Genomic DNA, 13,137 nt, shown 5'->3' on the forward strand with positions numbered 1-13,137 from the left:
CTCAGTCAGGAAAAGTATACAGTTAAATGAGCAATATGTGCAAGCATTGCTAGACAGGATGGAAATTATCCAGAGAGCTTTTTCAAATATCTGGAAACAGGCATGAGTAGCTCTGGACATAGCCCTATTTTCTCCTTTTACACACACGCAAAAAAAAAAAAAAAAGGGGGGGGTGGGGTGGGCAAAGAAGCCTCTGTTCTTGTTTCCCAACAAGTCTAAACAGTATCTTTCTTTTTTTGTACTCAAGAGTCTTTCTATTTAAGCTGGTATGCAATACTTGCACTGGAATGCTGCTTTTCAGAAATCTCAGTAACTTTAATTCCTGAGTCACAATACATGCACCCATTTCCCTGCAATAGGTGGACGGAGAACTTCATTTGTTTGCACATTCACAATATAGTATGCTAATAGTAGTTGGTCTTATTGGTTGCTTACTATAGCCAGATGACGTCCAAGAGCAGAAAAAGGCAATGATTTCTCTGAAGTTACTGTCATTTTTCTTTAGTTCATGTCCTATCATCACTAACTGCACGAGGATTAGCGTGCACTTGATCAAAATTCACTAAAGTTGCTTTGAAGTTGTATGAATCACCAAAACTGGAAAATGCCTTTGTTCCAGTTGTAGTAGCCACTGCTGTGAACAAAGACATGGAGAAGACTGTTCCATGTTAAGTCTCCAATGCCTACCACTTGGATGGTAGACATTGGAGAGTATCCTCAGAAACTGAACTACAGAAATGGATTTTTAGCTATATGATGTTTCTTTCTATATTCTGTGAGTCTTACTACCTGCGTACACAGCTTCACAATTCAGTGGCTCATTGTATATGCTACATGAATAACCTGTCTGAGAAAATCCTCGTGGTTGATACGCTTTAACAGTAGCTATTATGCTGCAATTCAAATATGTCCTTTCATATTGTTTTGTGTTTTGAAGCAAAAAGATATTTGTTCTTTGGGGAAAGAAGTAGTCATGGATTTTTAGTATTCATGTAGGAGCCTGGTGCCTGTTTAGTCCACTGTATGTTACTGTTTACTGTGTTAAAAATCAGTGACACAAATATCTATTGGAGATGCATTCGTTTTGCAAATCTCACATTCAATATCAAATTGTGGAAGCTGATGCCATTTGAAGCATAGACATGAGCAGAACTCAGAAAAGGCAGCTGCTGGCATTACAACTCAAGGACTCTTCACTGTAAATAATGAAAAGGCATTGATCAACATCAAAAGAAGTTATTCATAGGGTTCTACCTATTCATAAAAATTAAGCTTTTTGCAGTTTTTCTGAAAATACAATCAATCTGAAACTATAACCTAAGCAGTAGTCTAGCTGTATGCAATATAGCAATATCCATGAGTGAAAATTGAGATGTTAATCTTGAAGTTTCCATTTCCCTATGTTAGTGGGTATCAGTAGAAGAGCAATATGTCTGTTTCCAGTAGGATAAATGACTTCATAGCTCAAATGAAGCCATAGGTGTTCTTTTTTTTTTTTTTTTTTTTCTGTTTTATTCACCTGTGACCTGTCTTTAGGGCATCAGCTATTGTATCCTGTATTTCTGAGATTCCAAACTACATTGCTCTACGGTTCTATATGCCTTCTTTAGAGCTTAATTCTACAACCCTTCTAAGTGACATTAATTATTTTCTTCCTACATTTACTTCTCTGCATTATCCTTAAGAGTGGAGGTTTTAAAACTCATTTAAACTGTAGGCATATTAAGTCTTGAAACTAAAGTTTCTTTAAATAGCAGAGGAAAAAAAAATGAGCTTGTCTAGCTGGAAACAAAAATCCTCGAGCTGTGTTTTGTTGTTCTTTGTTGGGTATTTTGAATACTTTGTTTGTATGACTTTCATGTACGGTGTTACGAATGCATTGCTAATTTAGTCTTCTGTGTTATTTTGCATAGGGCTCCCCAGTAAAGCCTGTATCCGTAAGAGAATTTCAAAAAACGGAAAACAGATATTTACACCAAAATAGGTAAGAATATGTGGTAGCAGTAATTTTGTGCAAAGTTCCATGATGAATGCAAAGCAGATATTTACTGAATATGTTTTTTTTTTTTAATTATGTTTTTTGTTTCTTCACCAGAAGTGTACGTGGTGCTTTACAAATAAGTTACTGCTCCAGATTTGGAATTCATATTCTAATAATGACAATGACCAAAATGCTTGACTGTTCTATACCAGTGCTTAGATTTAAGTATATTGGTTAAAACATCAGGGGAAGAAGGGCTAGAATGGAAGTCACTGATGACAATGGAAAAACTGCATGGTCACTTAGTTTAGCAAAGTTGACCTTTCTGAAGTATGCCCATACTTCTTAGCGATTGCTTGGCTTGTCGGAGGATTAGTGCTTATCCATAAAACATGGGTCAGAGCCGGACAGGATATAAATGAGGTGATTAGGTTTGAGAATAGATGTCTGGGTTGAAAGAACAGAAGATAGGCAAATGTATAACTTCTTCTAATGCAACTAAAATCAAAACTGACAGAACCTTCTATATACCATTGACGGATTTCAATATTCTGTGGAGTGAAAATGAATGTGAAGGAATCAGCAGAAAACCAGTTCAATTGTACTAGGAATGTTTAAAAAGAGAGAGAGAACTGCTAGCCTTAGGTATGTCATTATTTACGCAGTCAGTAAGTTTAGTGGCATTCAAAAATGGTCTTCAAAGAGAAAATGAAATCAAGAATAATGTTTAAATTTCTCCAGGGTTATGGCAATGTTATAATAGAGATTTTGAAATGTACAGTCAGTGTGCAAATACAGTAGTTGTGTTGATATAATGGAGGGTAACTCCTTCAGCATATATTGGCATTCCTTACCCTGCAGCGTCTACAAGTAAAGCATAAAATAACAGTCTGACGTGTTCTTCCCAAACGAAGTGCTCTTGGTTTGAAAGACTGATTTTTATTTTTTTTTTCCTATTTGAACATTTGTGGTCAACATGGAAGTAATTATACAAACACTGGATTCCAAGAAATATCTACAGAAAATAAGACGAGAAGGCTAGCTAGCCAGGAGTGAGCTGCTGTTTACATACACAGATTTTAATGATAAAGGAAGTTGTATCTTGCTTAGGGTGCCCATTGTTATCAGAATTTTACATGGGAATGGCAGTGAATCTTGATGTGCAAGTAATTGATTAAAGACCTAAAGAAATTTTATATTGTTCATGTTCTGGTGCAACAGAGTGAAACTCTTAATGAGGCACTAAAAACAGGTTATGCTGTTGCCGTCAAGATTATGGAAAAACAGCCATATGACAGCTAGTCTTTTTTGAAATAATTTTAAGCATATATTAGTCAAATATTTCATTTGTGCCAACCACAAGCTGTAAACTGCTTCCACAATAATTCATTGCAAATGCCTTGGCAGGCAGCCCCTTTTTTTTTCTTCAGCATGCTGAATCCATTAAAACCCTTGAAGAGCTGGATGTAATGCAGACTTCATCTTAAGAATACTTAAATTTGTTGATTCAGTTCAGTAAATAAGGTTTTTGCCTCTGGACAGACTGTGGTTCATTTCTGATACAACAAAGCTGTGTGTACTCTAGTCTGAATATCCTTCTTAGCGCTTAGTTGAACCCAGTCCTGTCTCTTCAAAGCTCTGCAGTAGTGGATTTGTTGTGTTGTGCATCAGTGCTAACTCAAGTAACAGGGGAAACCTGTAGCATATGCATCTTCCACATCTTTTAAGCTTCTCCACAAAGAATAAGTTCAGAATTAGTCAGCACATGGGCAGCAGGATTGATGTTTTCCAAAGCGCATTGAGAAGTCTCTCCCTATTCCATGGTTGACCCAGGAGCAACGGTTGCTGAGTCGAGGCTACCACAGTAACCTACTTGATTTCCATCTACCTTCTTGTATGAAACCAGCCTGGCAGGGAACATGTTGTAGACTGTGGAATTGTAGACCTTAGGAATTGTTTCAGTGCTCACAGCTACATTCTAGCTAAGACCTTACTGCAAAATTTCTCTTCTATTGTTAGTATGATAGGTATGAGACAGCTCGGTTACTCTTTATCTTGTGACTTTGATGGCTTGCGTCCCTGATGGTTTGAAAGTCATCATTTGATTGGTGAAGTGAGATTTGTTCTGAAAATATCAGAGGGTGATAATGTTTTAAAAACAACTTTTCTTTCCAGAAAAAAACATGCCCTGCAATCACCAGAATATAATCTTGAGAAATTCACTTTTGTGTGTTTTGAAACCATTCTGATAATTAAGCAAGTTACATTTAATAAATTATGAATTGTAGTAATTGTGATCTAACTTGGTATCACAATGTATTTTCTTTAGTCTTCTTAAATTTCACCTTTGTGGTTATCTGAAGCTAATTGTCTAGGCAATTACTTTCACAAACAGTTGTAGTCTAGAGAAGAATTCACCTGACAGTAATGTTTATGCATCAGTGGCCAATCCCCCTTCCCCCTGGTGTTTACCTGCAGGGATACTGATGAATTACGAAGACCTGAAACCCTAAATTTGGTGCAGGACAGAGAGCATCACCAAATACTAAGGAGTTATGTGGACAGGACAGAGAGGTAGGGAAAATAAATGTATAGTTTCTACTTTTTTTTTTTTACCTTTTTTTTTTTTTTCTCTAAACAGCAATTGTAACCAGTTGTTCCTCTACATGAGGATCACCTGAAAAGTTCTTGTATTGGTTAATCAGACCCTGGAGAATGAGTTTTGAGATACTGGGTATCTCAATATATTAGGCCAAATGTACAAACCCATTGATACATCCTTAGCTGCAGAAGGATTTTTATCACAGTTTGGGAGAAGAGGTAGAAATGACTGCACAAAATCTATCAAGCAGTAACAATAAGTTAAATCATTATTGCAGTGGTTTAACAGCTTACTAAGTAGTTAAATACCTAGAGTTGATGAGATAATATGAGTTGTCAGTGGTGCGCATGTATGAATTATTTGTTTTAATTTAAGTTTAAAATATACTTACTCTCTGTTTTTCCATTTGTCAGGCCCCCAGCTGATTCACCTTATTTTCTCTCTCTATCAAGTCACCACAGTCAGGTAACACATTGAACCGTACTGTTTTATTCTTCTGGCTAAGCTTGATGCAAAACCAAACTTATGTTAGCCAGAAGACATGGACTGTTGCTCTGTAACCCTTCTGTCTTACCCACTGTAGTTCTGTCTTAACAACGTAGTGCACACTTTTGTTCCAGGTGCCCAATACAGATCCCGAGCTGCACCGCAGGCACATAGAGCGTACCCGTCGAGAGGCACAGCTAGCAGCACTTCAGTACGAGGAGGAAAGGATGAGAACGAAACAGATCCAGAGAGAAGCTGTTCTTGACTTTGTTAAAGTATCTCCTTTTAGTACCTACTTGATTCCAAACCTTTATCTTTTCCCTTAATGAAAATTAGTTGCCAAGATCATTAACACTGGAATACTGCAGAAAATAATTGTAATTGTAAAATTACAGTTGTAAAATTGCAATTGTAGAAAAAAGGTTTCTGAAACAAGGCTTTTCATTAGCATTAACTAATCTCAGACTCCTGGCAATGTTTTGCAGAAAAGGTGCTTTTATTAAAAATTCAGCTCAGTCTTTCAGTTAAAGACTTAAGATATTTAGGATGCATTTTGTTCATTGACAAGCCTTCTTTTTTTTTCTTCTTCTTCTGTTGCCTTTGTTATTCATGAGCACTTTGTTCTCAGCAATGAAATAACTCCCTTGGGTTATATTTTTGGTTTATTATGCATCTTTTAATATGCAAAAATAATTTGGGTTTTTGTTTTCATACAGAATGAAAGGTATTTTTTTGACTAATAATATTAGTGTTTTCATCTCAGTAGAAACTTGAAATTTCCCCAGTACATGTTTTATTTAAAAACTAGGAGTTCATGTGTTTTAAAACACTTCTAAATTATGCTGTTCTGTTCAGAGCTTTTGTTTCTCTGTCACATCCTTTTAAATTTGTCTTTCGTTTTTCCTTTTTCTCTATAGCAAAAAGCATCTTTAAGTACCCAGAAGCAAAGTCCTCTGGATAGTGAGGTAAGACTCCAACATAAGTATTAATTGGGTTTGGCAACAGATCTCTCCATCAGAGATTTTCCTGATTGTTGAGAACTCTTCAGGAATGGGTTATAACAATAAGTTTTTCACATCTAATAGGCCCTGAGTTGGTCTTTTTTTTTTTTTTTTTCTTATGGACCAGTTTAGTATTTCTTTCTGTTCATGTAGATTGCTTGTCTGAGTATTTTGTTTTTTGTACGTTTTCTATGTTCTATACAGAAAATAGATTTCACGTTCCATTTTAAGATGCTGCTTGGAAACAGTACAGTTAAATTTCTAATGGGAGTATTCAAACAAGATTTTGTGTTGCGGTTGTTTCTCCTTCATTGACCAGTTTTCTCCTATTTGTCTCTCACATTACCAGTTATCCCAGAAAGATTAACCATTTTTATTTTGAGGGTTATCTATTTATTCTTTAAAAAAGGTTTATTTTAGTGTAGTTTTATAGTTAAAAGCAGTGAGTAAATAGGAGATAAAAATTACACAAGGCTCAGCCTTCTAAAGTATACAGACCTGAGCCAATGACAGCTGTTCACTCTGCACCACATTTCTGTTTGGTAATAGCTCTTCCACTGCTTGCCATCCTCACTTTTGTCTGGGGAAGATAATTCACATGGCAGTGTTAATCAGATCAAAACCTTTAATAGCGTAACACTTACAAATAGCTCTTCAGAAGCATTTTTCACCTTTTTTTTGTTTGAAAATTACTGAAACATGAGGTATTTGAAATAATTTTTGCTTCTTTTCCTTCTTAATGTTCTTCTGTTCTTAATTTATTCTTTTAAAGAGTCCTTTGTTCTGCCACAGTAAGAATTGTGAATACGTAGTTGTCTGTATTTGCCTGAGACAACACAGAGCAGAATAATTGATTCCTTAAGTGATATGAATATACTGTAATTCATGGGTCATGTGGCTATATATTCCTACACAGTTATGTATACTGTATAGAACTGTCGAAATAATGCCTCAAAATGCTATAAACAAGCAGTACGTGTCCCTGAATGTCTGTCTGTTCACAACTGTCATTCTGTTTGTTTCTGACATTACTCCATCTCTCCCACCTCCCAGTGTCCCTTTCCATCCAGAAGGTCTCAGCATACTGATGATAGTGCCTTGTTAGTGGTAAGACCCTGCACGCAATGGCCTTTTTATCTGGCAGATTCTAGAGCATAAAAATAGCTACATGTTATGGTTGCCTCAGATTAGACAAACTATTTTAGAGCTAATCTAAATAGCATAAAACATGACCATCTTCTTTGAACAGTGACTTAGTTGGAATATATCGATATTTGTACTGTCAGCTATTTGTTATAATAATATAGTGATATTTTTTCATAAAATAAAGTTTAGAGAAGAAGAAACTGACTGATAGTGAAGAACAGCTTATAAAATTCAAAATCCTCCTCTAGTAGTTCCAGATTGATTTCTTCTCTGTTTAACTTGCTTCCTAATTGATGAGCTCTTCAGTGTCAAGTAAACAATTTTAATGCTTTGAATACAGCCTTCTACTTCAACTTCGTTTGCATCCTGCACCTGGTCATTAGAAATGCTTAGTGTCATGGTAGCCATATCATAGCAAAGGGAAAAACTGCTGAACATGTCAATACTAAAAGTCATGAAATATTCCTCATACCCTCTTGCTATTTGTTGATGAAGATGTCTTAATAATCTATTTTGAGCACTAGTAAAAATAAAAACATTTATGTACTCCCTTTCATGTTTTATGCTATTTTTTCTTTTATGGCATCTTAGTGATGTAGCATAATTAAAGAATATAATGCCACAATCATTGCCTATAAAAGAAAAATACACTTGATTTGCCTGCTGTTGCATGACTGCATGACTGAGATTTGTTTTTTTTAATAAATGCGCATCCATTATCTGCCTAAATTTTCTTTAGGCAGTGCTGTCAGTTAGAATATATCTCTTCAGAACATGTTGGTCAAGGTGTTTACTGTCTCTTTATTCAGCCTTTTTGGTTTTCCTGCTATCACATGAGTAGCACTGTGAGGGAGAAAAAGAAGGCTCATAATGTTGTGGAGAGATTTAGTTGTGATCACGCATGTGCCTTTTTAGAGAGATCACAATCGGCATATAAAAATGTGCTTTTATATTTAGGTTATAAGAACCAGGAGAATAGATGTGGTTCATGTTAAATATTGATGTTCTGTTGTCAGTGAATTCATCTTTGGAATGTATTTTAAAGATACATTTTAAGGACCCCATTTCTTTTTGTTTGTGTGATCCGTGTTTTTTGTTGTAAATTAATAGATTGAATTTTAGGTTGTAGACGTGACTAAGAATTTTCAGAAATTGTTTTACCTGGCTTCCATCCATGTTGATTTCTTTTGTGTCTTTATCTAAGTTAAATCCTTGCATCTCTCTCTCTCACACACACGTACACGCCCCCTCTCTTACCTCGCCCCTTCCCAGGCTGATAGGGAAAGATCGAACAGGGTTTGAAAATGATAAATTCTGTATTCATTTTTCTTTTAATTCCTTGCTCTTTTCAGCAGCACTACACTACGCATCCTGTACATGGTGGTTTCGGTATAGGAAACACCGGTTTTCTGACCTGCTGAATTATGATCTGCAGATCTATATTGTAGTGGAAATATATATTGTGCCTGATGATGACGTAAGCCAGGACAGCTGCTTCTGGTGATTATTGAACAAGAACGTTAAGCTCTGACTAGGTCATGAATTTGTAGGGTTTGTTTTGTTTTGTTTTGTTTTTTCCACAAATGTATGATAAAAACTTGGTCAACAACAAGTTGCTTTAAGCAAGCATTAGTTTGCTTAAAAAACAAGTCTGTTGTAAGAGTTTAAATTCTTTTACCTTTCTTAATTTTTGCATTTCATTTGGCATTTCTCTTGTCCTTATGAATTTGAAATTTAGTTAGATCTAATTTCTTCGGATGATTTTTTTCTTTTTTAGGGAAGTGAGGTATATTTCCTATCAAAATACCATTTGGTAATGGCAGGTCTCAGTGCACATTTTCCATTGACATACGCTCCTCTTTGTTATTTTCTCTCTCTGCCTAAAGACTGCCTAAAGACTGCCTAAAGACTGCATGCAATGGAATAAACTTTACCGATTAACTTCGGAAACTTTTGGATATAGAAACTTGCAGATAGGCTAATTAAAAATAATAATAGAGTTGTGTGCCATTAGATTTTCCACTGTTTGTTCCAGTTTTAAGGTGTGGGAATAATACTTTAGCAAAAGAGTAGAATGTGACATAGAAGTTTAGTAAAAGAAGATAATTCTATAAACTGAGCAGTTACTTGCTTTTTTTTTTTCCTCCAAATATATATTCATCTCAGATGTAATGGGAAAAAAAATCTAATAGGTAGAAGGCAAGAGAGCTGTCCTTTATTTTGATTCGTCTCTGTTCTGGTGCAGTTACTGCTACTACAGAAACTTTCTTAAAAGCAAAATTCAAGTTGTGAATCTCCTTTGTAAATCTTACACCATGTTTCTTTTGGTGGTCCTCTGTGTTGCAGTTTATCACAAACTAAAATGCATTCACTTTGCACATGTTACTGTTTCTTTCTACTTACAAACACTTTGAGAACAATCTGTTTCAACTTAAAAAATGACTTTCCATACCTTCTGTGAATATTAATAGTTTACTTCTGTGTTTCTTCAAAATGCCTGTGATTTGATGCAAAACAGGGTTTGGTTATAGGACCTCAGCGTGCGCTCTGACAGATTTCGGTGTGTTGATTTATAATAGCCAGGCTAGCTAAAACTGTGCTGAAGAAATATAGTCAATGGCCTCTCTTGAGAAAATTTGCAGTAGACCTCGAAGTCTTGTATTAGTCATATCCTGCTTGCTGTTCTCACCAGGGTAGGCTCATTCATTACATTAGAGATTTCTTGTTAATGCAGTATTGAGGCTTCAGACTTGGCTAAAGTTTTCAACCCCAATTGCTTATGAATCTCATTTTCCCCAAATACCTTCTTTTTTTTTCCCCTTCATACTGTATGTTGCAAGCTGAGTACTATCAGAAACAAATATAAAAGGTACCATCCTTTGTTTTCTGTCAAACTGTTTCTGTGAAACACTTGATAAGCATCAGACAGCTGGTGTGACCTCTTCCTTCCATAACCCATGTGTCACTGCTACGTTGTGCTGCCTTCGTTGTGTTGTGTTTTCTTGTTGTGGTCTCAGACATGGCCTGAGACCATCACGTCACAGTTAACACAGGATTCCTGAAACATTTTAAGATAAGGCTTTGGGGCATCAGTGTGCTACAAGTAGTAACGGTGTGAGTAATGTAAGCAGAATGAGAGGTATACTAACCTGTTCCCTGGAGTTTTCTGTCAGACAGTTGGCATCAATTTGTTCATTTAGGCAACTAATAAGCAAATTCACTTAAAATGTCTTTATTTGGTTAGCACAGAGTCGTGGTTGGGCTCTGCTTTGGCATCCCCTGTCTCTACAGTTGTTTCTGGCTTGGGGAGGTTTCTCTGACTTCAGAGCTAGAGCAGAAGTTCAGCATGTGCAGCAGTGTTGTGAGGCTGAATTTGCAGCATCCTGGTTCCTTTTGTGTTGTGGCTGCCTTCTCTTACAGCTGTTCTTTGCCTCACTTCTTCCTCTCTTTCCTCCCTTTCTTCCCTTGCTGTCCCTGACAGAATGGCTTTGAGCCTCTCTTTGTGTTTGAGATTGACAATAACACCAATACCATTAAAAGAAGGCCAGGGACTCGCAAACAGGTGAAGAGCATGTGGTGTGTTGCTGTTGTGGTTGTCTTACCCTATGGTGTGCTGTGTTGCCCCTCTCTGTGCCTGCTGGTGGGTGTGTGGATTGTGATGACTACTTGTTAGCCTGTGCCAAGGTTGTCTTGTTCTTCTTATGGAGGAATAAACAGTTACGTGAATGTTACAGACCAGCATATTGTTTTCTATTGCTTTAAATACAATATACAATTTGCTGATGTGATATTTTTAAACTCCTCAAACAAAAGCCAATAAAAAATGTTTGCGCTGCTACAGAGAAGAGGCTGTTTTGAGGATCAGCTAATAAGTCTACGTAGGACCTGAAGATGTTTGTGTAAGACTTGTCCTCCTAGTCCTTCCTGGCTGTACTGTTCTGAAACGGCAGAATAGTTGCAAGCCTTTGAAAATACTAACACCCCAAAGCATGTAGTTGACATCTATGAAGTTTCTAGGTGTCATTTGGTGTGTTTTTCCTGTGCCGAATTTCCACTTCACAATTTGAATGCCATTTCAGAAAGTATCAGTTCGTTCTTGAGTCGTTCAGTCCTCAAATGTTCATGTTTTAAGTATGCTTGCAATAACCAGAGGGGAAGAAATTAAAATTTAAAGGAAAGGCTTAGGTTTTTATTTGAAGTGCTTGAGACTTTAAGCACCCCACATATGCTTTGCTGGGCTTTTCCGTGATGTAAGTTTGGTTTGGGCAGCTGTTACACCTTTGAAGTGTAGGTTTTCCTAGTAGATGATGTTTTCATTGCTGTGTCACCACACCACTTGCATGTACCTTAACAGCAGCGTTGGCTGAAGGGGTCACGGAGACACAGAATTTGGCCTTCGAGATCCACCTGCCAGTGACAGATGAGTATTGGCACACTGGAGCTCCCATTCTGAAAACATGAAAAGTTGTTTGTTGTTTTTTGTTTGGTTTTGGTGGTTTTTAATCTAGTGGTTATAATTGAAGTTTGTCAGTACTTCATTCTGGACAACACTGTAAATCTTCACACTAACATCTTCTCCAAGAGCTAAATTCAACCTCAGCATTTTTCTTACTTTCTCTGTAACTCACAAAGATTAGGATTAAGTGTTTGTGTCAGACCAAATGTGTTTTCTTTAGTCCATTAGATGCAAGTTTCTCTAATTTTACAACACTGATGAGAAATTAACTTACTAAAATCCACAGCATACTCGAAACATTCAAAAGAAAGCTTTTGTTCTGAATAGTGGCTCAGGACATACTGCTACAGGGTAAACTTTTCTTTTGGGTCTAGAGTCTGATGACACAGGTATTACTTTAGGTGTTTCTTTATTAAGGTCTTACCTATTTATTTAGTTCTGCTTCTGATGTCGCTGTGTGTGTAAAAAGGAATATTTCATCTCCCAAACTTGTTTCTAGCCAGAAAGTTCAGGAAAGTAGGAAGGCTTTTATCTCTGCAAGCAGTTTAGTTCGGCAAGTCATTTTGTGTTGTTTCTGTGTTCTGCCTGTTGAATATTTCTGAGAACGTGACCATGATGACCACTTTTTCCATTCTAACTCGTTTACTCGATTCCACCTTTGCATGTGACCTTTCAGCCGTTTGCTAACACTGCTGCTGCCTTCTCTTTCTTTCTGCATTCAGTCACGCTCAGGGTTGAATCAAGAGAGCTGTGCTACTAGCCTGCCCAATGCTTCTACCTTCAGTCCTGTCAAGGTACCTCTTGCTATTATCATTCACCAATAAAGCCAACAAAAAACTTTTGGATCCACACATCTGTTTTAACGGGTGTTAGTCTGTCAGCTTCTAGTCAAAAGTTGAGGTAGGGGATGAATCTGATTTAACTGATTAAATTGTAGTAGGTATTACCTCATCTTAGCTTTAGGCTGTGTCTACAGGAGGCCTAAGCTATAAAAACATGGTAACCCATCTCTGCTCCAAGGGGTTCTTGGTTGTCTTTGATGTTGCTTTTTATTTATGATTTTTTTGTTGACCAAGTTGAGTTTATCAAAAATACTTGTGTTCTGTTCTTTACCACCTTGCTTTTATCACTGAATATAGACATCCTTTATTTCTTCCTCTTTTGTGGAAACTGCTATACTGAATGCATTCATCATGAGTAACCAGTCTATGTTAAGCACCATAGTACACCACAGTGTGTTTCTCTAGGGAGAGTGATGTTCAGTGAATAGCAGTTTTGCATTACCAGCGATGTCAAAGAGGCTGTGTATTCTTCAGTGCTTCTGTTATGCAAGTTCTGCATGTTAATTTAATTATCTGCTTTTCTGTGTCCCCTCTGCGAAGAATACTTTGAAATTTCGGGTTGGATGGAAGAGTAAATATAGATCTGTCATTGCACTGTCAATGCTGTTTGATCTTTGTTTTTT

General features: G+C 36.7%; 1 protein-coding gene across 19 annotated transcripts in view; it reads left to right on the top strand.

Annotated features, from left to right (window-relative positions):
- LRCH3 (leucine rich repeats and calponin homology domain containing 3) overlaps window positions 1-13,137 on the top strand; it is a 61,417-nt gene that overhangs the window by 36,449 nt on the left and 11,831 nt on the right. For 6 of the 19 annotated variants that reach the window (XM_035334304.1, XM_035334297.1, XM_035334303.1 and 3 more), the window contains exons 10-17: window positions 1,914-1,984; window positions 4,460-4,555; window positions 4,997-5,048; window positions 5,204-5,344; window positions 5,987-6,034; window positions 7,124-7,177; window positions 10,698-10,778; window positions 12,395-12,466. In XM_035334304.1, coding sequence (XP_035190195.1) covers window positions 1,914-1,984; window positions 4,460-4,555; window positions 4,997-5,048; window positions 5,204-5,344; window positions 5,987-6,034; window positions 7,124-7,177; window positions 10,698-10,778; window positions 12,395-12,466 — 615 coding nt within the window. The remainder of the gene's footprint in view (window positions 1-1,913; window positions 1,985-4,459; window positions 4,556-4,996; window positions 5,049-5,203; window positions 5,345-5,986; window positions 6,035-7,123; window positions 7,178-10,697; window positions 10,779-12,394; window positions 12,467-13,137) is intronic. The other 13 variants (XM_035334308.1, XM_035334313.1, XM_035334311.1 and 10 more) reach the window with 7 other exon arrangements.

Source organism: Oxyura jamaicensis, chromosome 9 (assembly GCF_011077185.1).
Source record: "Oxyura jamaicensis isolate SHBP4307 breed ruddy duck chromosome 9, BPBGC_Ojam_1.0, whole genome shotgun sequence".
NCBI lineage: Eukaryota > Metazoa > Chordata > Aves > Anseriformes > Anatidae > Oxyura > Oxyura jamaicensis.